The following is a 26,386-nucleotide window of genomic DNA, read 5'->3' as shown; positions in this document are numbered from 1 at the left end:
CCTGGCAGTGTTCAAGCACAGACTGGACAATGCCCTCAGACACATGGTGTGAGCTGTGGGGTTGTCCTATGCAGGGACAGGAGTTGGATTTGATGATCCATGTGGGCCCCTTCCAACTCAGAACATTGTATGATTCTAATTTGCAACCATTAATTGGATAGTATAATATTGATATAAAATTTGATTGAAAAAGATTCCACTGTTACATCCCAGTGCAGCTTTGGAAGGCACCCATGGCACATGGGACTGCCAGTAATAATTTAAAATACACCAAACTAAACTGATTCCTAGAAAACATTGCTGGTTTTACCTATATTGACATTAAGCCATACATTTCTAGGCAATAGTGTTTTTCTTTCCACATTTAATATCCCTCCTCAAACTTCTAAGCAGCCAAGTTAGTACTGGCTTTAAACCACATATGCCCTCATCAACACTTATTAATACGACTCATCCAGTATGTATCGTATCATCAGCAGCCTAACTTAATACTCGTACTTTTAGAGCACATTGCAGCGTAGATCATTCCACCATATAATACTCTAAATTATTATTATTAAGCAACTATCTCTGGTTTAAAAAAATAAAAAAATATTAAGAGTTGTACTAAACCAGAGATCAATAGAGAAAAATCAGTGCCTTTAAAGCAGTTTACACATGAAGGAATTCAAAATGTTCACTGTTTACAGGATACTCCAAAAGACACCTGAAGGAGTTCCATTTAACTTTTTCAGATTAGGTCTGTTCAGTCTGAGGTTTTTATTCATTAATTCTTCCCTAAAATAAGCACTTTGATTCATCGCATGTGATCTTAGAAATATAGAAGTACTTACTGATTAGTTAGATTGGGGAGGCATTTTTCAGTCTTTTTAATTAATTCAAACATTTAAATAATGAACTTCGACTACTCGGCTATTTGAGTGGATGATTTTATTAAGTTATCTGCAGCTATTACTCTTCTCCCAGAGATTATGACCAAAACTGTAAAAAAAAAAAAAAAACAAACCAAAACAAACCCCGACTTCTCTACTACTACTTTTAAAATTTTTCTGTCTCCTGCTTTCAAATTAGCAAATGCAGTTAAGCTGTTCTGCCATTCCTTATACTCTTCTATTTTATGTACTACAACACAAGAAATAATTTGTCTCAAAGCAATATCTTTTTCAACTAGCAAAATCATTAAACAGAAACATTTTTGTTGATTGGTGTCACACTAAGGGTTTTTTTTTTTGCCTATTTTCTTCCAACATAGTATACAGATTAGTCTAAATACTTTTCCTTTGGGTTCCCACTCAAAATTTCAGCAGTGGCATTTAGCTGAAATGAAATACAGGAGGAATTTTGAACGGAGACTGGCAAATTCACTTTGTGTTACTCAAATGTGGGTAAACACCCTTCCATACAGTTCCCTGTCACTACGTTGTTCTGTATTAAGGGAGTAAGACTCTTTCTAATCCCCTTCATAAACCATCAGTTTTCATTCTGAATTAAAGTATATAATGTATCATACATCATTCTGTCACTCCTGACCTGCCATAATCTACTACAATTTAAGATACCTGTGGTATAATTTTGATGCCTACGCTCACAGTGTGTATGCAGTTTCCTAATAAAATCTGAATAGTGTTATATTTGCTTAGATTTGCTGAAAAGTCAGCAAACATTTACACTGAAATAACGTAAATTATTTTTGACAATCATTTCAAATCAATACAGTGGTTGGAAGGGTCAGAAAAAAAAGAAAGAAAGAAAAAGCTTTAAAAACACTGATCTTGATAACATCATCCCTAATTCTCACTCATTTTTAAATAAAACTGTAGTTTGAACTTTGCATTGTACCCCTAAAATAGAAAATTTCTTGTACAATCCAGCCACAGCCCTCAAATTCTTTGATAAAGAATATCTAATCTGAACATTCACTTCATTCACAGTACTGCTACATCTGACATCTCCTGGGTGGCAGTTTTTATTATAGTCAATGCAAAGAAATTTGAACACTACATTAAGAAACAGAAAAACTGCATCTACTTTTACATTAAATTTGAGAAAAGTATTTAAAGTAACTCAAGACAATAGCTTAAAAACTGTTTTCAACCTACACACTTAATAAGTCTTCTTTAAAAATGGGCAAATTTTAATGTATGTAATTAAAAAGTATTAATAATGAATAAGCTATTTGTTAATAGAAAAAATTCTGATGTTCTTGCTCAATTTTAAGTCTTGGTTTCATATCACAGACCATGACAATTTTAGGTACATAATTAAGACTTCTTTCAAAATAAGTTTATTTTCCTAGCACACCATCGTATTTCCAAACATTTCTAGGTATTAAACAGAAGTTTAATACTTAGATATATAACAAGATCATTTTAAGATTGTTTCAATATTTATCTTAATTTCAGTTCTTCTGGTTATTACATAAAATCATATTTTTCTCTTAAAATGTTTAAGTCTTCTATTATTCTTTAAAATATTTTAAAATCATCACAAGCATCTGTTGTAATTGGAAAATGGAATTCAAACTGTTTTTCCAAGGAACAGATTATAAGAAAAAAAAAAAAAACAGCAAGCCAACCACAAAACTACAAATTAAAATCAATTACAATTGCTCTGTGCTCTTACGATCATGTTTAGCTTTCTAAAAACAGTTTCCTTTTAATCATAAATTTTTAAAAAAGGTATTTAATGGTTCAATCCCTTAATTTTTGTGTTTGTTTTTAAAGCGAAGAGGTTTTCATTGTGATGTTTACCTATTCAATATATGTGCAGTTTCAAGTTGACTAAATGGAAGAAGCGAAACAGGAAATAAAATGCCAGCAGGACGAACGGGAACTGCCAAGCAAATCTTCATGTTCTATCCATGGTATAACATCTTCTAGAAATCCAAAGAACATCTCTTCAGTTCAGGTTCTCAGAGGTCACTGAGCTTTATAATTATCTCCAAGCAATTTTCTCCACATCCTGTTAAGCTCTCTCTAAATAGCTGTGTGTGTTGCCATGCATTTTCACCGTCCCCTCCACTTAGTATTGCTTCCAACGTAACTTCTGTTGCACCAGAAAAATCTGAATAGGAGCAAAGATTTTTGTCTGTTGGAAGAAAATATAATTAAGTAAGCCACTGCTGCAGATAGCATATAGTGCTAGAATGTGTGTTAAAAAGACTAAGTTGTAATGATTAACTATCTTGGGTTGCAACTACTCAAATTCATCTGTCAGTGACTGGCAGGAGGAAAAAACAAAACAAAACAACTACCAAAAAACCACCCACAAACCACCAGCACAAAAAACCAAACCGAAACACAAAATGAATAAACCAACCAACCAAAAAAAACACCAAAAAAACCAAACCAAAACAAAACAAAACCCAGCTGCAAATTCTCAGTTAGCATTTGTTTAGTGCTCGGGCTCAGAGGACCTAGTCAAGGTTGAAGCCACCGCACACAGAAGCACCTGTCCTTGCTAGTAAAACACACAAGTACCTTGTGTCCAGTTCTTGCTTACCCTGCTCTGTTGCAGGTAGGTGTGTGTATGCTAATAAAACTGCATTTGCATTTCATTTTTAGTATTTGCACAGGATCCACGCTCTCCATATAAACTATTTATTTCCAGTTACACCTTTGCTGCGCAATATAATTCATTATTTAAATGACATACTTACCTCCTATCAGAGCAATTTCTGCTGTTGGAGAGCAAAGCCTCCACTTTATTCTTCCACTCTGAAATGTCTGACTGCTTGTCCTAACTGAAATGTTATCTATTTTTAGACCAACTGACTTGCACTCAAACTTCCAGCTGATGGAAGCAGAGGATGAGCCCTCTTTCCGGGCTAAATAAACCTAAATGGAAGGAAGACAGTCAGCATGTGTTTGATCATCAAGTTTTTGACATTTAATTAATCATTGTAACAAGGACATAAAATCTTAAGATAACACATTTTCATTTTTTATGAAGCCTCTGAACCTTTAGAACTCTACATTGTAAAATTTTGTATATAATCTATTTTTGAATCCTTAAGTCTGTTCCTCAGGTAATTGTACATGTACATAGTCCTTCACTAGGGAACACTAACCTATTTCAACATGATTGGTAAAGTTTAAGACACAAAAATAGCTAAGTTTATTATTTACATAAAGAAGCAGACTTCTGATTTTTATGTAAATGCACAGGCCCACACACTTTGGTTCTTCATTTAATTCTTCAATATTGCTGATGAAGAGAACTGTGTATCAGTATTTTAGACTCTTCAGATGTGGCTGCTGGCTGCACACCACTTCTCCAGGATTTGACATGTCTTGGTTAAAGCAAATCATACATGCTAGCTGTATACAAACCCTGTATAAACATTGTTTGAACTGTTAGAGATTTGTGTAATTTAATGTAGTCTCCTAACCCCGCTCTAAATTTCATCTGGCTGGACAGTAAAACTCATACGCTAACATTCATTAATGTTACTATGAACCCCCATAAGAAGTTTGTAATGAGCATCTGATGATCCTTTCAAGTCTAGCATCTTCTATCAGCAAACCAAGATAACAGACATTATAGATTAAAGAGTCAAAACTGCCACGACCCTTTCAGAATCTTTAGTTAAGAAAACTTATCAAAATTCTGTCATGTCCAGGCTTCTGATTAATGCCATACTGAATGGATTTAGATAGCTCTTTAGTTGTTAATCTGGAAGGAACAACACTGAATTATAATAAAGCACAGTAGTTTGTTTTACTAAAGGTGTCACCCTAATATAGAAATGTCATTGACAGATTATAAAATAGCAATTTAGTGTTACTATGCACCAGGTATAAAAATGTTAATTCTCATGTTTAAGAAAGCTGAAAAACCCCAAAGGTGTGAGGTGTTACACTGAAAATTACCTATGTAAACGTAACAATTTAACCTGCTTTCATGTGAATATAATCTTAAATGTTCATGAAAGTGCTGATTTCCACATATTTTTTTAAGTACCTCAGCTAGTTCTAGCAAGAGATTTCCCTTGACCAGATCCTACCGAATTGCCATATTTGACTAAGGAAGCCAAAACACTCCATTAATTACTACTTGATCAAGGTGCACTAAACATAGGCTTTTAGAAATAAAAACTAAAACATTAGCCTGTCTCATCTTCCATCATAATATACAAGCATTTAATCAGAAAAACAGAAGTTACAGCTTCCTTTTGTGTCTTTTTGACTGACTTTCGTACCTGGCTACTCTATTTCCAGTACTATTTTTAAAAAGTCTGAATTCTGGAAAAAGACTCATTTGAATTCTCTTCCAATGATGTAATTCTTCTGGAAAAGAAGCTTTTAGAAACCCACAAATTTCAGATCTACAAGTTCTTACTTTTTTTATTACTACCTACTGTGGTCTGCTTGTTCAAGCCCTGGTTGCCAAGTTATCTCTGGGTAATCTGATTAAATTTCTGTTTTGTACCTGTTTTGCACCATTCAGTGACACTGAATAGTGAAAATACACAAATAGAATGGAGACGTCTACTGTCAGATTGGCCAAGATGCTTATCTATCTGAATCATTTTGATCAACGACATTGCAAAGACAATACATAACTGATTGTTCTTTTGTGTTGCTCCTCAGCTAACATTAACACCTGTAGTTACCTTTACTGTGGCTTTTGCATTTAAATTCCTTTCCATTCATTACACACTAAACGAAAAAAACAAACTATTTCTGTGAAGGCTTCTTTGGCTGGTAAGTTTCTTAGCTGCTGAATCAAATTCCAAATTCGTACCTTTCAGATCTACTAGAGGTGTTACAAAAAGAACATGCAAACCCCAAACCCTTCCCTCTGCTGTCTCCCATAATACAAACAACCCTGACAAAAAGTAATTTTAGATTCATGCAGACATTCTGCAGGATGCTATTCCTGTACAACTAGAAGGCCTTATGCACAGGCCCGACATACCTGGATCTGTAGCTCCTAATTTCTCTAGGCCATCCTATCGTGCTTTATCTAGAAAAACTGAGCTGCTATTGAATAAAACAGTAAAGCCTTTCTGCCTGGTCTTACAGATTGGTCCCTCCTTGCTTTATCTGATTAATAGAGCTGAGCAGAACAGCAGACTCATAATTGGTTTCAGTGCAAAGACGGTATGTTTCTTGCAAAAGTGAGGGTGACTGATCACAAGAGACTTGAAGATACAATGTGCTGTCAGATTTTTAGCAGATTCTATGGAAGCAGAGAACAGTTGTCCGTGATTCTGAGTTTTTGTTAGCTCTCTTTTCCTATTAGACTACCACGTTGTAACATCTTTTATATTATTCTCCAGTTTCTTCCCTTTTTCTTTCTCTTTTACGTAGAAAAAGTCCTTCAAGATATTCCCCCACTGCATTTTGCAAGTCAGTTACGTCTAGACCCAGCATAAAAAAAGCTCACAAGACAGTTATATACTTAGCTCCATTTTTCATCAATGGGAAGCAAAGCATTGCCTAAGCTAGAAGAATATTTGGCCAGAGACCTTTCAGACTAGTGAAATGACAAGGGAACAAAGCAACAATGTGCCATAGTCCATGACAGGAATGCTCAGTTCCTCAGTAGGTAGCTGTTGCAGAAAAAGCTGTTTGGTGGTAAATGACCCCTTCCCATCTTACAGGCATCGTTCTCTTCTTGGATTTAGAGCGTATGACTCTTCTGCTGCTCAGTGTCCTGACAGATGGAAAGGGTATACAATAATCTGGATAACTGACAGCTTTTTGCCTTCTTGCAGATGGAACTGTAATATTTAGGATGACAATTTCTCTTTTTGGCCGTGTGTCAAGCAGATATCATACACTATAAAGTTATTCTCCAAAACAAAACAAAAACATCTGGCGAGAAGCACTGCTTTTCCATAAACCAGTATTGTGTGTTTGCCCAAAAGCGTAAGAAGGAAGCAATTTTATCCTCCTTTAGTGAGGATTTTACCTACCTGCAGATAACTTAGTCATCCTTTCTGAAAGACAAGCTAAATTTATCTCCAACTTCTTAAATTATTTGACAATCTTACCTGAAGCTTAACTGTAACATTTACTAACATCAGCTAAATTCTAGAGGCATCAAGAGAGGTTTTGATGCCAAACATTGCCAAGGGTTTTCTATCTTATTGGAGTTATCATACTTTCAGGGTAGATTTTATGTTTTCAGTAATTGTTATCCTTACCATTTTCCAGTCTGTTTCAATCTTTCTCCAGATAGACTCTGCCTTCCAAACACCTGTTTCCCAGCCACTTATCTTTTCATTATTACTGGAAATCCGTGTATAACTATCTTCTACTATATTGTAGATGAGGTGGAAGAGTTTAGATGTTTTCTCTTTTTCAGAGGGGATAAAAATTACTTCTTTTCTTTTCTGAAAAAGGCAAAACACACAAACAGCCTAGTTCCCCAAAATATTTCACTAAGAATATGTAACTTTTAAATGGTATGCCATGGTTTCCCAATTTAGTTTTGCTGCCAACTGATAAAAAAGTAATTTTTAAGAGAGGTCACAAACAAAAGCATTTCTGCAAAACAGAAGTTTTAGACCAGTTTCCTACAATAAATGTGCAACTTTTCTGGAGGGGGGGCAGTAATTTTATTTTTTAAATTTTCACATGATTACTTTTGGAAGTAAATTATTAACAAAATAAAATAAAATTAGCAAATTCAAGTAAGATACTAACATGTTAAGAATAAAATGCCTACATGTTGAGTATTTTTCCTGTAGAATCAATAAAGAAATGGTTAATTTAAATAGGAAATTAATTATATGATTATTATATTCAGGTATCTGTATATGACAGTTTCCAAATCAACTTAAAAAAAAACATAAGGTACAAACTTCATAACTTCATATTATTATCTTAAAAAAAAAAAAAATCGTTATTGTTCTGATGAACAGAAAGTAAAACTTTTAAACTGTGGAAAACTGAAATAAACTCTTAGTGTCTCAAACTTAAAAAATCCTACTAAACTCCTTTGTGTCACCTCATATTGTCTATTTAGGATTGTCAGTCATTCCATATTACAGGATCTCTACAAAACTGACATAATGAGTGATAGGTTAAGTCACATATTTGCATGCTGGCTCAAGCTAAGTATGGTTATGGTTCTGGGAAGCTGTATCTTAGCATAAAATCATTAAAAAGAAAAATATTACTTTCAAAATAGTAAAAAACATTGATATGAAAATTAACTGAGCTTATTATTTAAGAGATTGTTCCATTTACACAATCCCCCACATTGTTTTATTAACAAAAATTGCTGGTGAAAACCTGATTCTAGGCTTTAATCAATAGTAACTAATAACATATATAAATTTAAGTTTTCTTGACTGCTTTCAACTGCCTTAAACTTTCTAGTCCTGTCACACTGTAACTACTCAAAAAGAAAAGTCTTTATTAACTTCTAGGAGCAAAACACACTTTAGATCAAGGATTCCCAAACAGTTCTAGAATCAATGGACCACCACCAATGCTCAAATATTTCTTATGGACCTCTACTAAATTCACAGACTTGCACCTAATTTTTTTTTCCATTTCACTATTTGAACTACATCTGTAGGCCACCTAGCATAAGCGCTATTCCTCTGCAGACCATAATCATAGAACCTCTAGTTAGCTACTTCTAAGATGGCCACCAGTGCAAAAGTTAAATACCTCTGGACCAATTTCTCCTCTGGCTGTTCGCCAAGCCATTGAACCTGATGTCCTTCCACCATATTCTCCAGGTTTAGGTGTTTTAGGAGAAATAAACTCAACAAGCTCCACAATTGTTCTTTCCAAGAGCTCTCTTCTTCTATTTTCTGACAAAGATTGTTGTCTCTGAAAATACATTTAAGAAACAAAGTAAACAATTCAGAAAAGACTGTATTTGTAGTTCTGTTCTAGAGTGACACCAGTGGGGGAAAAAAGAACTGAAAAAAACAGACTAACATTTAAAGTCTAGACTCACTGGTAGAAACATTGATCTTGTACCACATGTGCAAAGAAAAATCTGTCTAACGGCATAGTTGAGAGCAGTGCTTTTTCTGTGAATGGGCATACACCAACTATGTGGATTTATTTTAAAATGAGGTTTGTGCTATATTTATAATACAATTGCTTACATGATATAACACTTCCATAGCATATTTTAAAGCTATTCATATGGATTCTGTACCATAGCTGTTCTTGATATTATTTGGGGGAAGAAAGCAAGTATAGTTATTTGGTCTAATTTTTCTTCTCTAAGGTGAAGTGATTTGGCTGACAACTGTCTTGCTTTTGTGATTAAGACCAAACAAAAGATACAGTTGGTCTCTGAAAGAATTATTTCACACTGACTGACTCTATCAAGAACAAACTATGACATTTATATTTTTGCAGATATCAAAAAACTGAGAAAAAAACTTATCACCTACACTTCCAGGTATACTAGTGGAAAAGAGAAAGAAATATATAGCATGCTTTCTTTACCCACACAAACAAAATGGTATTTTTCTGTAGACAACTTAAAAAAAAATTCACTGAGAGGCTGGGGCTTTGTCTCCATGATTTTCATGTCAGACAGAACCGATACAGGGAGCCTTTTCCCATAACTGTGCATACACCTACACAGGCTTGGAAAATGATGTTTAACACTAAGTATGCAAATCATTATACACCTTCTTTGTTTTCTACTATGTTGATTGCCCAAGGCATGCACACTCAGCCCACTAGGAACTGAAACTTCAGGCCAGTAAATATTCCAGTTATCTCAAAAATAGTCCTGAACTCTGAAAGTTTTGCTATTAAGGATAAGAAAAGATGCATTTGAAGGGTTTTTGCTCCAGACAGCAATGTGGAACTGGATAAGTGAAAGTAGATACAGAGAAATAATGAGAAACAGCTCCAGCTGAACAAATTCCAGCTGCCAAATACCAGCCCTACCACAGCAAAGGGGAAATACACCTCTGCTTGTGTTGATGGATGATGAGCAGTGATTCCACAGTCCCTCACGAAACACCAGGCCTTCCTGAATCTAACACTTCCCCAAGCACTTTGGGTATCCATATGCAATATTACAGATCTCACTCCAGCTCAGAGGAACTTTGATGTGGCTTACCCTAAGTTAGCAATACTGATCTGCAATTTTCTTTGAGCTACTTTGACATAGGGAAAACCCAGTGTCAAGGGTCATCACCACTGAAATTAGTGATGCCACATTTGTTGCCTTTGCTCTGCAGTTGTTGTAACAGTATCTATGTTAAAGAACAGTGCTTCAGCACAAGTGGGGTGTTTCAGAAGACAGGCCTCTTACTATGTGTGATACAAGAAATTGGTAAGCTCCTCAACTGTAAAGAGAACAAGTATGCTAATTCTTGTCATGTCCCCCCACCCAGTAGACTCTTGCATATAAATGCTAACAGCCTGTAAGACACACTTAACACCCAGACTTTGCAGAGATCAACATTGCCGGTGCTGGGAAAACCTGTAACTACGTTTCCTACAAATGAGATTGTCATCAATAGCATTCACGTACCAAAATGGATTCCAAGAACTTCATTATCAACTGTCATGGGCTCAAACTTCCTGCTTTTGTTTTTCCTTAGGGCTTTACACTCTCCATATATGCTCAAGCCCCACCCTTCTTTGGCAGACAAAGGGAATAGGAAGGAAGCAGGGTTGTGAACTGCAGCTTTAAGATCAGTACTGCATCATGTGCAAGTTATGCTGTTGATGCTTCCTGAAGGACTGTTTTTTAGGAGACGAATAACCTGTGATTGAAGTGGACCCACTGTTAGGTAAGCAACAGATAATTCGATGGTAGAAATTGAATTTCAAACCTTTAAACGAGGAATATGGGTTCATCTCACACCAATCACCATGAGATGGTTACAACTTATCCTAAATTACTAGCTTTCCTTTTAAGAGCTGACCTGGCTGTATTTATAATCATTCACAATCACCACCAAGAAGTGAAGCCTGGAGCAAACAAAAAATTATTTGTTTCCCTGCCCTAGCATCCAGTCTCCAATACAGGCAGTAAAAGTTCAGGATTCTCTCCCCACTTTCTATAGCTGTAACATACAATGGATGGGAATAGGGCAGTGCCCATACAAAGCAGGTGAAGAAAAACTTTGTAATCGGGTGTGATATGGTACTATAGAATAACATTACATGGTTGCTAATCCGCAGGCTACATACCCATTTATGAATGTCTAACCCAAATTAAATATACAATATTTCTGAGAAGTAAAATAGCATACTGAATAGACTAAACTATCCTTGCTTCTTTTCCATTTAACAGCGATGGTCACTCAACATCCTTTGAACTGTTGTGTTGTCTCTGCTTGGCTGACAGAAATGCAGAGAAATAATGACCAGACCCGTTACTCTTAATGCAGGAAAAGGACAATAATGATCTCTTCGATTCAATTTTTACTAATACTGGAGTCTAGGTGACAATGTATACTGCACACTGTGCTTCTCTTCAGTTGTAACTTAAAAGAACTGAGTTTAAAAGATGCGGAGCTCTGCATCAAAAGATACCAAGGCTATGATCCCTCCTAGTGGGGAACCAGTCTCCAGGAGATGATGGGAAAAGTTAGTGGAGGCCTCTGCCTACATTGGTCACCTGCTGAATGGGCTGCAGTGAAGAAAATGGCACACTAGCTGAAATGGAGACTTGTGACTGAGCAGTGTAATGGAAACCTGCTATAAAATGTCTCAATAGTTCTAGGAGTGAGCTGCCTTACCCCTCTACTGACTGCAGAAGCTGCCAAATATGATCCTCACAGGAAGTTTTTAATGGCCCCTTGATTCCCACTGCATTGTCATCTCAGAATGAACTTAAGGAAAGGCCCCCTGACTAGGCCAAATGTAAGAAAGAAAAACTGTTCTTTTAGCAACCTGAGGGCAAACTGACCCTAAGTTCCCGAAATCCCATTCCAATTACAATAGACAAAAGAAAAAAAGTTATTTACAGGGATTAAATCTACTATCAATTTAATAATCAAAAATATTCTGAACATCTACTGGACAAAAGGAAGTGTGAGTGGGAGGAGAGAAAAAAACATCATCAAAAAGACTGACAAAGGTGTTCTAACAGAATCATAAGACAGCTCTAATAATGTGTGAAAGCACTAGGCAAAGTGTGCAGCGTACAGGAGGGCTAGGATTTTCCATGTGAAGGGAAAGAAAGAAGAAATACAAGAGTGTCTTGAAAGTGCATGGATAGCCTTCTTTCCTGTACTCAATTTTTAATTACATTTTCATTTAAAACATGACCAAAATGCCTGTTCTTTCTGTTTGAAAAGTGCTCATGCCAGCTCACGAGCTGCACAGTCCTATAAAGTGGGTAGAAAAAAATAAGAAACAAGCCAATAGACTAACATGCAGCACCATCTCTTGGAGACAGAAATGTGCTTTTTTACTGGAGTTCTCCAGACTTCTGTAAGTGAAACAGAGCATGATCCTATGGTAACATCACTGAGGTGAGAACAAGGTCAGGCAAGCCAGCCCATGAGTAAGTTGCTTGTACTTTCCTGATTCCATCAATCTTGTCAGAGTAATTTTTCAACTTGCTAGTGCCCCATTTCCAATCTGATCTCTCCCTATGGACAACTGGTGGAGAAGAGTCTGGTGACTGGTTTCTATTGCCAGTAGATCAGAAGAAAGCCCCCTTGAATCAGTTTTGTAGCCAGCAAGGCTTCAGTGCTCAGAAAGGACACCATCAAATTCCTGCAACCCTGCACAAAGCACAGGCATTCCTCAACTTGGATTTCTAATCCTTTGCCTCCTTATATGTTGCTACTCTGTGGTCAGCTGTCTCAGTGCTCCACTCTGCTATGTGACGCTAATTTTTCATTACTGATAAAACATTTGAGGCCAGGGCTTGAAATAATACATCCAGGTCAATTCTGCTCACTCTCACTGTGTGGATATAAGCAGAGCAGGCCAGCAGGCCTCTAAAAGGGCATAATCTGTTTATGAAGCCATCATGAGAACTAAAATTTCTATGCACAGGAATTACCCTTAGAAGGAAAGGGGGAACAAAAAAAATGGAACCTTATAGATGGTTCAAGGTTTTCTAGTATTCTAGTATATTGAGTCAAGAAAAGTTCATCCTGTCCCAAGCAGGGAGTAGAAAAAGCTCAGCAGAGAGGTGCCAAGTGGACTTGGGTTCTGTGACTACAACACACAGCTGCAATGGCTCCCTGTGTTTTGGGGGTGCTAGGCAGGAACAGTATATGTGGCTCTGAGTCAAAGCTCTACTCATGCTACCAACACTCTTGAAGGTCTTAGAAACAGCCTGTCAATTATTCCTCCTGCTTCTTAGAGCTTATAAAAAGTCAGGGGAATCAAATTAGGCCTACATTTCCTATAACTATAAATACTGTTGTTTTTAAAGTATAGCATTATTGATGCGGAAAATGCTCAGCCACCCTCAAGGCGTCTGCATAGCTGCATAGTAGTTGTGGTTTACCCCTGACATCTGTAGATGCACAAGTCTACTGCAAAGCCATCAAGAAAACATATATATATACAGTATATATTATATATATATACATATATACACATTGTAAATACACATACATTTGACTATGTAAGAGATTATATGAAATCCATTTAAGAAAAGCTACGTACCGTTTTATTTAGTGCATTAATTGTTTCACGCAGTGTAGCTTCACTGAGTGCTGTCCTTCTAGTGAGTACTTCTTTATGCTTACAGCTGTATCTCCAGGTGACATCAACAACCTCAAGCACAAATTGAAGAAGAAAATAAAGCAACCAAAAATTCCCAGGTATCTTGCTTCATTTAAAGAGGCTAGCTCATCAAAGTATGCTCTTCTATAATAATTCTGGAAAACATGCTAAGATGGAATACACCACACATTTGCCTCAGGGCAATTTTGGTTTTTATTAACATCATTAATCCTACCTCATCTTTGGAGAATGCAAATATGTAGGAGAGTTTCTTTCCCCATCCAGTTTCATAGAGAAGAGGTTTATCACAGACATTTTCACAGGGATCACAGTGAAGCCATCTTTTCTGAGATGAAGAATATACTTCAGTCCATACATGATCTATATAACAAAGGCCAAGAATAAACAATGAATTATAAGGATAAATTCCCTCTTCTAATATTGCAGAATATTGTAATTTTTCCTGACTTATTAAATGAAGGAACAGGTGAAATAACATGTTTTAGGTTCAGCTACATTCAGAAAATTTACCAGAGCTTTCTTTCTATATTAGGATCACTAAGATTGTATCATTCTGAAGTCAATCATCTAACCTTACTTGCAGAATTATATTTCTTCTCATCAGGCAATACAGGAAATCAAACTTATACTGTCTGTCTTTGCTGAAATCCGTAACTTTATATGCGGTCTGATAGCTAATATAATCTGAGAACCATAAAATATATAACCTCATTATGCGTATGTTTTCATTAAAATTACAATACTCTAGAATACTGATACCTGTACAGTCCCAGACATATCTAGCTTCAAAGCCTGCAGCTCTGCAACACAGTGTAAAACAGTTGGCCCACTCGCCACAGCGTCCACATCTGGTTTCCAGAAGTTTTTCAGGGTTATTATACCTACAGGATAAAAACAAAATGAATCCAGAATAATTGAAAATACATTTCACCCTTTAAAATCTTTTCAGTGTAATTCAGTCCACAGAAGACAATGGAAATGATCGCTCTACTGCACAACACAAGTGAGAGAAGAATGTTTTTATAATACTTTGACTCACATAACTCCATCCTATGTTTATCACAGCACTGAAATGAATCTGGTTTTGTTTTTTTTTCAGTTTTCAAAAGTGACTTAAACTTTATCTTAAAATACAGGGGTTTATGCTGGTCCTTTTAATAGTTAGCAAAAATATCAACAAATCTGATATTTGCTTTTTTGCTATAGACTTGGCAAAAGATGTGCATTATCCTTTGTGATCTCCCACAGAAGTGAAAGTTTTTATTGAAATAAGAAAAACCTATCCACATACTTCGCCAATATTAACGTACTTTATTTAGAAATTTTATTGTATCAACAGTAAAAAAAAAAAAAAGAGAAAATCCGTCAAGTATTCAGAACAAGGCCACATAAGATTAGCAATTTTTAAAAAGAAAATATTGCTTTATTTTATAGAGCTATTGCAGATTCATCAACCATCATGTTGCTTAAAACCACTCTTCTAATCTTTTTGATCAACAACTTATCACTTGTTCAAAAAATGTACAAATACAAACCTGTCTCTGGAAAGACAAGACAAAAAGCCAAAGCAAATCTTTGTATGCTCACCTTGGGAATCTGTTACACAACTGACACTGGTTACAGTAATGGTTTTCCACTCGGCTGGCATCCCACCTTAGATCATCAGCAGTAGGCAACAGGTAGTCACTTTTAGGCTGTGTCTGCCCACCACACCTGCTGCAAGGAAGATTATTTACCCAACGAAAAAAGTCATTCTTAAACCAGTCCAAGAGCTCCAACAACAAGAAGTCCTCTTCATTCACATGTGCACCTGTAAAATTTACACAACACACAGGTCAAATGGAAATATAATTTAATTGAACTTCCCAGTTCAGATCCAACAGATCATCTCTGGGCCTTCATTACATTTTAGAAGTTTAATTATAAAAAAAGCTTCATATGTTATTTAGGCACACACAAAAAAGAAAAATCTAAATTCTCAAGATTGAATAATGTCAAACTGTATCTCTAAAGAACAAAAAACTGCACTCCTAAACACCACAGTGAGAATAAGGAATTGCTCGGAAAAACAAGTTAAATAGACAGTGAAGCCTGGTGAAGTTCCTCATGCTCCTCATATTATTCCAGGGCTTTGAGAGAGAGTGTTAATTCTTTATCTGCTCCTAAGTATTATTTTCCTATTCTTAGCTAATTAACTAGGAAGAACAATTGCTTTGATTTCGTAATCCCAAAGAACCAGACACCAGCAGCAGTCTAGACAACCAGGTATAATATGAACAGGCTTTCTACAAACACAGCTTAATTATTGTAGAACATTTACATATATCATGTCAACAAAGTTGAGTTTGTTTATAAATTCAGCAAATAAACACCTTTGTCAGCTTATGCAAGCTAGACACAGAATGTCTTTACTTTTCTACTCTAGCCAATTCCACCACACCAGACCACCAGACTCTTCTGGCCCACTTTCCTGTGTTCACAACAGGTGTTAGAATCTACTCACACACACTGTTGTTCTTCTGCCACCTGGAAATAACCCCACTTTACCTAATTAACAAATTAAAAACCCCATTCTTTCAAAAGGGATACATCCCTTCGAACTCCTTAGAGTCTTTAAATCTGTATTCTGCTCCCATGCCCAGAGAGGTACTCTCCCTTTTCAGATTCATAATCCTTCAAATAGGTCCTCCTATTAACTCCATCATCTAGGCCACACTGCAATCACATATATTAATACCTGGTTATTTTATGTACTACAGCTTGCTTGTAATACAGCACAGACAGATCTGACTAATGAATACGAAGACACAACAATAATTTATAAAGATGCCATTTAAAGGAAGCCATGTCCATTAGTACATCTTTCAGAATGGCAAAGAAAGACTAGGTAAGATGTGTGTTTTGCTTATTTAAGCTCAATTCACATCTTCCTGTGAAGCTCAAGCAATCTTCGGTACAAAAGACTCCGTGGGGACCTTAACTCTATTAAACACACATTACCAAGACCATGAAGCTCATGAGAAAAGATCATCTGTTAATCAAAGCAAGAAAACCTAACTTTTAGTTGTAGTAAAATTTCCATTTTTACTTATTAGATATGAGAAACATTTGTGCTGAAACACTCAGACAAGGTGTTCTTGCTTACAAAATGGAGATCCTCATAATATCAAATTTTCTGCTAAAAAACTGAATGAGAAGATTTTGAGCATATTGTCATTTCCCGGATAACAACATACTAATCAGAACCCATCTATGAAAATATGACTGCTATCATATGAATATTCTTCTCTTGGTTTGTAAACGAAATCCTTCATGAAAAACATTGCATGGAGAGAACAACGAATGTGATTTATTTGAACAGAAACACTCGTCTGTGACACGCAGCTATTTTTGATTGCACAATCCATCTTTCTAATGGAAGGTGGTAAAGGGAAACAGTAAAAAAAATGTCTGTACTTCTGATCAAACTTCCTGAACTTCATAAGCCAAAAATACCTATTATGCATTGCGAGGGAAGTCCTAACAACAAGTGTCCCCAAGCACTAAGCAGTTACACCCACAGGTCACAGTCTTGATACAGCAATAGGGATAAACCAAAGATCATAAACAGTCCATTCCCAAAGGAATGTTTCCACAAAACTCTTTAAAAATGCTTTCAGACTGTCACAATCCAAAACAGCGGAGTTCTACCCTTTCCCCTTTATTTGTATCTAAATTAAGGTCTAGAAGCCATTTTGAACAGACCAGCTTGATGGCTTGGGAAGAAGCACCTGGGAACATCACCCTCCTCCTTACTTCCCCTTTTAATAATGTGCACAGCAGAACGAGGGATGTCTTTATTTTTCGTTTTAAAGGAAGTTAAACAGTTTTCATTTATTACTGCTAAGTCTTTTCCCCAATGCATTGTCCTACGCTGCAGAATGAGAATGATTTGTACTTGTGTGGTTTCTTATTTCCCAGTATAGCTTTATAAAAGAGAGAAATTACTAAGAAAATCCATTGTCTAAAAGTTCCCTAATGCCAAAGGCAGAATTACATATCAGTGTGTGGTTGCATGAGACATCTCAAAGTCATTTATAAAAATGATAAGAAGCACTTATTTTTGGTTTGCAAATCAACAGCACTCCTATCAAGTTAGCAGAATTGCTTCAGAGTCTTCTACCAAAGATTCGCAGTGAAAAGGATTTTTTGGTTTAAATATGACCTTGGAAGCATCTTTTTTTTAATATTTATCTTGTACAAGTAAAATATTCACTATATAGCTGTAACAAATCTAAAATTGTCACTTGAAAACAGAAACGTCATATTTAATTGACAAAGACTTTGTACACTCAAAACAGATTTGCATTTACAAACATAAATTTTAGCCACTGATGCCACAAATATTTATGCCTATATTTCACTTCTAGCTCCAAAAGGATGGCATGTGAACAACACTATTCATTTATGCATTAGACAGAAAGGTGATTCTTTGTATCAGGTTGTGTCTTGGAAAGGTCTCATGCAAAATCTCACCAATAATATCACTTTAAAAAGAGAAGTAGCATTCTGAAATTTTATTCTGAATTTGGAATTGTAACACATATGGGAAAATTGCACTCTGAAAATTTCAAAACAAAGACTACTCAACCAAGAGGCTCCTCTCATCGTAGCTATTTCACTCTAGATGCAAGGGATACAACAGTACACACTCAGCCCATTCGTTTCCCCACCATTGTTTACTACTAATTCGCATATTAAGCACTAAAGGATGGATGACAAAAATGAAGTAAAACAAACAAACAAAAACCCCACAACAAACATAAAAAACAACACAACAGAAGTGAGGAGAGAGAAGAGTAGAAAATTAGGAAGAAAGTAATTCTGTTTTAGAGACAGCATTTGGAACCTGCAGACACATGACCAGATCCACACACCTAAAGCACAGTAGATCATTCAGATGTTTGAAATAATATTTCTAGTTTCATATACATTATAAATTGGTAGCATTACCTTTGTCCAGTCTTGTAGCTTGTGCTAGTTTTTTCTGAGCCTTCCCTTTCAATTGCTGGAGGGGAATTGAATCTAGTGCTTTCTGCTGAATAGAAGGATTCTCATACATCAATACAAGATGCTCAAATTTTGTTTGAAGTGCTTTCAAGATATTTGCAGCCTGCAAAAGGATTTTCAGTCACAAGATGATTTATGAACTTCCACCGTAAAACAGAGGAAATAAGCTCTCCTATTTCAGTTTAAGTCAGTCACAATTCTATACTCATAGTTACATTATATATTTCTTTACAGGTGAAATGTTTATTTCTACAGACATTAATAAAAACTGCAGATAGCACCACCCAAACTGTAAAGCCAGTTTTCTCATCTTCAAGCATTCTGAATGGCGTTGTGAATGAAATGTATGATGATTCAGAAAAGACATTTCTGATGGCAATTTTTATACTTACTTTCTAGCCCCCACTCCCCATATTTCTTTTGGACACCTTTTACCTGAAATTCATTCTGTTTCCTTGACATTGCTGCATCAGTTCTCAGAACTCCATTATTGATGAACACTGCTTGTCTGTTTCTTATTAATGAATACTGCTTGTCTGTTTCTAGTTCTAATTCTACTCTGACACAGATTTGAATATATAGCCCTGTGACCACATACCGAGCTGTGTATTTCACTACAAATCAAATATAAGGACTAGGCTTCTTCAGTCAGTTATCCTAAGTATCACTTGGTGGCAACTACATGTTACACCCAATAAGGTACACCTGTATCTACTAAGAGAAATAGTTCAAGTTAATAATAGTGGAATTAGCAGCTGAGCATACTATTTACTCCCATTTAAAGAGGGACAACACATGAATTGAAATGGGATTTTAAAATTAAGAGTCTGGCATATTTTGGGGGGAAGCCTGGGACAATCGTAAATTACGTTTTCTCCACTCCTAGCTCATGCTTCTTTAGCCTCATTAACTACCACCTTTGTTAAATCAAAAATCCCACACATTCCTGAGGTGCTAGCAGCAAATGCAACATAATTCACAGACGTGGGAACACTGCAGAAGACTTCTTTCAAAGGAACATTTAAATTAGGAGTGATTATTTTGATGCTGGACAGTACTATGGGACTGGTCCTTACTTTTCATAACTGCTGGAACAGAACAGAACTGGTTTTGCTCTTCCTGGAGCTCATCAGCTGTAGGTAACTGGTTTAGCATCACAAACCCAATTGTGTTCAGATTTGTTTTAATGCAAGTTGAAAGAACAGAAATAAGGGAAGTTAAGGACTGTGAATGTCTTATAAATCTTCATGTTCTGTCAGCTTCCTGAAAGACTGTTCAGAGATATTGCTCGGCACAGCAGAAAGTCTCCCAGATTCTTTGGCAAGAACCTCACTGCAAATTTAAGTTTGGCTATCTTCCTCCTGTAATCACTACGCCATCCAGGAAGGTATCAGAATCCATCCACCAGAACAGAGACTAGCCATAGCTTTCCTTTCTCCAAGTCTCAAGAATGCCTTATGATAAGAAACAGAAGAGCCAGAGATGACTCAAAATAACAATGGGTTAGGTCCCTAGAACAGTACCAGTTAGAAGTATTCCCGTGCTGCCTCATGTAATCTACTTTTCCCTGTGCTTACCAGGACTCCCACGAATCACAGGTGTAACACACAGGCAAGAAATAAAAATGCTTGCATGACAAAACCTACTCTAAATCTCTCAAACATCTGACAGCAGCACATACAACAATACAACTATACCTCTGCAGTATACTCGCTGAAAAACCAACACCTACTGCTGTGCAAGTCATAGCTAGGAGGAATTTTATGGACTTCCTTCCAATCAACCCAGACTATACAGACCAAATTCAATGGCTCAGAGAGTGAGCAGTATAATTCCCTGAAGTGATCAGCTGAAATACAGCATTCTAAGAGAGTGCCAACACTGCATTAGCAATGTCTCTAAATTGCCATAACTTTGGTCCCACCACTCATCTTGAATCTCAAGTATGGAAAAATAATAATTGCAGAGAAATGGATCCACAACTCTGATGGCTAGCATAAGTCAGGGCAGAACAAATACAAATGAGAAGGATTAGCCTCAGACTACATCAAACACCAACTTGAGATCTGCAGCATTTTTCTAATTCCAAGATCAACACAACATTTAAAGCTTCCAGTACCAACCAGTACTTCAGCAAGTCACTCTAGAGGTTTCATAATCCCTTCCAGCCACCATTACAGAAGCAGCTGAAACAGTAAAACCCAAGAAGCAGATCAAAATTCAAATAAACCTAGACAGTATACTTCAAAGGCAACTACTGGCATGCTAAAATAATTAGATTAAATGGCTCAATATTCAAGTGCCTACAACAGTTCTTTTTTTTTTCCCAAAGGACATTATGGGTGATGATGGGTCAGAGTGCTCTCTTTCCCAAAAAGCCATCACTTCAATCTGTGCCTTGCCATTTCTCTTCCACTGATCTTGGACAGCTACTGGGAAGAAACAGTATGTCATAGTTAAGCACTCAACAAGATACTGATAGTATCACATAAAAGAGAAACTCTGTTTAAGGACATATGAGAAGCAAGCTTTTGGAAGGATTCATTTTACATCAGCTTTTAAGACTGAAGTGATACTGATTCTTCAGGGCAAAGCTTTTTAGAAAATTAAACTAAAGCATCTTTCAAACCTTTTATCAAAGGTATAACATAATTTTTAAAAGTTGCATGATGTGTTAAGAGTCTCCTCCCATCAGGTCTGGTAACATCAGATGAAGGATTCTGCCTTTCTGTCTTGATAGGGAACTCCATCTCAACCTCTTAGACACGGAAACAGCCCAAACAACTATAGATTTGTCCTTGGCCTGGCTAAATTCCTCTCTCTCATAACAGTCTCATGTGAAAAAAGAAAGTCCTCACGGGCTACACATACAGGTCATAATGCATGAACTGAGAAGCCAACAATTATAAACATAACAGTTATGGTCCTGTTCTTTTACTGACGCTCAAATACCAAACACAGTAGACAGCCCTAGTCTCAACTTACCCCTCTCACCCTTTGTTCCTTGTTGTTCCCTTACAATACAAATCAGCTTTTTTTTCCATGACACCTTGATCAATAAAACATTTACAGAAACCTTCAACAAAATATCTTGTTAATATTCTATTTATGGCATATTTCATGTTGAAGTTGAACAGAGACAAAAACCAAAAAAACAAAAAACAGCACTCAAAAACTTCAGAAACCATCGGAAAAATTAGAAATTCCTCTAGTTCAACATCCTCCTCAAAGCAGGGTTAGCTATTAGGTCAGACCAAGTTGCTCTGGGCTTTATTCAGTCAGGTCTTGAAAACATCCGCCTCCTGAGAAGCCTGTCCCAACACTTAACCTTCTTCAATCTTTATATTCAAGATTAGTGCACCTACAAAGTTTCGAGGTTATAATTACCGTTTCGAGAGATTGCACAAGTGATGTTTCTGGTTGTTGACGGGCAGAGGCAAGAAGAGAGTCAGCAGGTCTTGAAGGCTGACGTGCAACTGTCTGAGCGCTGGCCATAGTTTCAGAGGATCCTGATCTGACGATTTGATTTGACTCATTCAGCCTGCTACTCCTCTCCCCTGCAATTAAGTCTCTGATTTTACGTAGCTGCTCAATTGAAGCTTCCTTAGGGAAAACCAGGTGAGTTTCTCCCTGAAATTTAGACAAATTAATTCAGCAGTTAATGCAAGTCTAAGCTAGTCAGCAGTTTGTATGCACTGCTAACAGCTGTACCATTTACTGGAAGTTAGCACACAAAAGCTTAGCAGGATCCAGCTTTTGGATTAGGTCCCCCACAGCAGAAACTATTAGATCAAGAAGCTACAGTCAGTCTAGAGAAAAAAGCGCTCATAACAACATGCTTTTGTTAGCAACTTATTCTGCAGAGCCACACATGGACAATGCAATTATGATTTGGCAGAGAAAGCAGCAACAACAGAAATGAACAACAAATGCTCAGTTCTCGCAGTACACCAGCGAAACACTAGGCAATGCAGAAGTACAGACAATGCTGGGGGAACAAGTCCCTAGAACAGCCTCTGCTGGAAATTCTCTTCTGTATGATACGTTTTAGGCTTTGTAAGTTTTCAGATAGGAAATATTATTCTTATTGAGACCTGCACCCAGCTTGGTTTCTGGGCTCCTATTTTTGATTGTAAAATGATTACTGGTAGCATAACAAAAGCTCAGTAATTATGACAGAAGCAAGTATCAGTGCACTTAACATGAAGAGATAGGTTACCAAAACCATGAACATCCTGAAACATTCACAGTTCAAGAGTTTCAGTTTCTACCACTGCTACTTTTGTATTTATTAAACTGAGAAATTTGTTTATCCACAGTTACCTTAGGTCACCTCTCATTGCAAACACATGGCTTCACTTTAACACTTAAAATTGTCACAAAACTAAATGGAATGTATAAATCCAGTGGAAGTGTCATAATTTTTAATTGAAAAAGTTGGCTTATCACACAGAGACAAAACAAGGAAAAATTTTAGTTATCGCAGTTGAAGAGAAGTTTGTGAGCTCCAGCCTCAGTTGACACAATAACCATAAGACTGAGCCAAAATGCTTTTAAAAATCTGACAGAAGCGAGAGCAGCACTTTATAATGTGTTTAAAATGCCTATGTTATAACTGCTTGAGTGCTTCACTACTTAGATTGACTACCTCTTGGCCAACACACATCATTAAAAGTCATGTCCTGAGCACCAGAATGAGAATAAGACCATTTATCCCTCTGTAGTTATAATTTCTTTCAGCATACTTTTTTTTTTTTACATTAGGACTACTACACTAATAAATTTCACCAGAAAAGAAGGCAAAGGTCTCATGACAACTGGACTTAAATAACATAATGTATATACCCATATAAAAGTGCAGCATTAAATAGACAAATTAAAGCAAAGCAAGAGTTGTTTTTCTAACCCCAGCTCTCCTGTAATTTCAAAGGCTGCTTCAAGCTTTGGCAGTATAAGTTCCAGCAAGACAGGGACCATTTGAGGACACAAAACAATCTTTGCAATATATCTTTTTGACTGCAACAGAATCAAAATTCACCCAAAACTATTCTAGGATACAGTTTCGTAACTATTTAAAATTGGTAAAAATCCCACCCTCCCACTACTTCAACAGTCTGTTGCCCTCCACTGCCGTCATGACAACACTAGTACTTGCGCAGCTACACTGCGAACTGTTTGAAAAATATTTTATTTGTTTGTTTGTTTGTTTTTGTTTTGGGGGATTTTTTTTTAACCAGATCAGCTTCCCTTATCTAACTCACCGTGGGGACACACAAGCCCCACTGCTGGTAAGAATAAGCAGCAGAAAAGCAGGATATTTTTTTGCACCCATTCCATATTACAGGTTCAACACACAGATCTACAATACAGAAACTGTTGTCTGATATCCACCTAATAGTGGGCTGCTACTAAGAGATTTCCACCCCATTTCCCACCTTTTCCTTTGTGCCAGCATGGATACATATCTGACCATTAAGCAAACTAGTTGCATGCCTGAACAGCAGAAAACCAATCTTATCACAGATCAGGTTAGCTCTAGCTCCACTAGATTACCAAAGTAGCCTCACCTACATTTTCTGTTGGTTACCTACAGATATTTGCAAACAAGGATTGAAAGAAAATGAAGAAAACAGCAACTGGGTTAAAATCTAATTCCTTGCAACTGTGAAAGAAGAAACAAAAATAAATCTAATTTTAAATTTTAGTGTGTAAGCTGATGAAGGCACCAGAAATGACTAAATTATACTCACCTCTTGAAATCCCATCTCAAATAAACATTCAACTGCTCCTCTGACAGGCAACAGCCTCGTGGAAAATGCTGGATTTCCAATCCGAATTAATCTATATTTTTCTTCATAAGGATTCCTGAAGAAATTAAAAGTTTTAATAATGGTTGCAAATTAAGTAAACACTTAAAAGCTGGGTAACTGTACTAAGCAGTATTAGTCATTCATAAGATATTTTTTAGAAGTTTAGTTTCATTCACACCATGTAGACAGAATATGAAACCTATCAAACTTTTACTTCATCTATGTATTTCTGCATTTAACTTTGAGACTTAAAAACCTGTTCTAAATTTTAGTTTGCAACTTAAGTCCATAAATATGTGTTTGGTAGCCCTGGCCAACAGACCTTAGTCTGCAGTTACACTTAATGACAACTGCACGTCCCCCTCCACCTGGTAGCATTCTAGCTGAACTCCTCGGCATGACACTGGATGGTTTTAGGGCCACTACAGAAATTATGCTAAACTTCCTGGTACACAGGTGAAACCACCATGGTCTCCTTGCTTCTTGAAGGGCTACCTCTCAGTTCTCCTTTCCTCTTTCAACTCTTCTAAACCTTCTTCTCTCATCTCTTTCTTTAAAAGGAGTCAGCCCAGGGCCCACTGTGGTGTCACACAGAACAGTTTTTGCAAATGATTGACAAAACAGATATAGACAGGGAGAGGCAGCTCATACATCTTGAGTTGCTGGATGACATCAAGGTCAACTGCACATATTGGTGTGTATATATACTCTACAGAGCCACCTCCCGAGAATTCAAGTATAATTAACTCTTGATACCAATTTTACTGAGTCAGATGAGAAAGGCAACAGAAAAATCAAGTTACTATTTTAGCATTGCTTGTTATGCATCTACTGATTTCTGATGTTTAAACACTTGCAGAATCACGGCCAATGCAGGCTTTTATGTGTAACGCAAAAAACAAGCCTTCAAAACAAACCAATCAGCAACAAATAAATAAAAATCCAAGCCACTACACACATAAGGTGAGAGACAATCTTGTTTTTAAATAATGACAAAAAGAAACGAGATGTTTTCGCACTTCAGCATTACATAACAAAATTGAATCGCAGGGCTCATCTTTGAGACGGTCTGTCTGTAAGCCCGGAAATAAACCGCTGCGAATACGTTACGATAAATTGCTTCTAAAGCTTTATTAGGCACAGAAAACAGGAATTACTAAACTGACAATCGGACTGCGTTATCCGAAAGACGGCCCGCCGTGCCCTCAGTCCCTTTGGGCGCCCACGCACGGCCGCGACCAGCGAGTCACGGCCAGGAACCGGGCCGAGCCCCTGAGACCGCCGAGTCGCTGCCCCCCACCAAGAGGGGGAGGCGAAGCGCGGCCCCCGGGGCTGAAGCCGCACGTTCCTGACAGCCGCCGCCACGCCAACCGACACCGGGCCGGCCGTGACGGGGCAGCGACACAGAGGCCGGGCTCCCCCGCCGCGCCCCTGCTCACCGGAGGATGTTGTCCGCGTAGGTGAGGAGCAGCCGCGACGCCTCCAGGAAGATCTCCCGCCCGTTCTGGCAGAGCTCGCTCACGGCCGGGGAGCCCGGCGAGGAAGAAAGGCCCACGGCGGCCGCCATCGCGCCACCCTGGCACGCGCACCACAACCCCCCCCACCCACCCCAGCCGGGCAGCGCCGCGCCGCAGTGCACATGCGCAGCCGGAGCTGTGAGGTCACTGCCCTCACACCTTGTGCCCGGTAAGGGGCGGGGCGGGCCTTAAAGGGCCAGAGTGGGGTGCGGGTCCTGCCCCGTCTGGAATCGGTGAAGTTACAGGAGCTGCTGAACTGCTTTATCCTGGGGATTTTAACCGCGTTGCAATCCTGACCCGCTTCTGAGGTTGGACCTCGTGATCACACGGGGCTCTCAGGAGCTCCCTT

The 26,386-nt window shown here is 37.4% G+C and overlaps 1 protein-coding gene across 1 annotated transcript; it reads right to left on the bottom strand.

Moving 5' to 3' along the window:
• Positions 1 to 1,941: 1,941 nt before the first annotated feature.
• On the bottom strand, positions 1,942 to 26,126 carry NGLY1 (N-glycanase 1). The gene is made up of 12 exons (XM_082046111.1): positions 25,960 to 26,126; positions 24,461 to 24,575; positions 22,098 to 22,340; positions 18,654 to 18,813; positions 15,249 to 15,471; positions 14,421 to 14,542; positions 13,876 to 14,021; positions 13,581 to 13,691; positions 8,631 to 8,795; positions 7,154 to 7,342; positions 3,659 to 3,836; positions 1,942 to 3,087 (listed from the first exon to the last, which is right to left on the bottom strand). Exons 1-12 carry the CDS (start codon positions 26,085 to 26,087, stop codon positions 2,912 to 2,914), a joined length of 1,956 nt encoding a protein of 651 aa, XP_081902237.1. The 5' UTR covers positions 26,088 to 26,126; the 3' UTR covers positions 1,942 to 2,911.
• Positions 26,127 to 26,386: the final 260 nt, after the last annotated feature.

This window comes from Streptopelia decaocto (assembly GCF_964273445.1).
Source record: "Streptopelia decaocto genome assembly, chromosome: 2".
NCBI classification, from domain to species: Eukaryota; Metazoa; Chordata; class Aves; order Columbiformes; family Columbidae; genus Streptopelia; species Streptopelia decaocto.
The sequence above is the reverse complement of the archived record's forward strand: the minus strand, read 5'-3'. Positions and strand labels throughout refer to the sequence as shown.

What these genes read in the sequence shown, in the direction of transcription:
- NGLY1 (XM_082046111.1), bottom strand. Translation starts at nt 26,087, where the DNA reads ATGGCGGCCGCCGTGGGCCTTTCTTCCTCGCCGGGCTCCCCGGCCGTG. An exon ending in AGCTACAAGACTGGACAAAG is followed by an intron (nt 15,472 to 18,653) that starts GTAATGCTACCA and finishes TAAATTTTACAG; the next exon opens with GTGCACATGTGAATGAAGAG. An exon ending in AGAAATTGCTCTGATAGGAG is followed by an intron (nt 3,088 to 3,658) that starts GTAAGTATGTCA and finishes TTCTTCCAACAG; the next exon opens with ACAAAAATCTTTGCTCCTAT.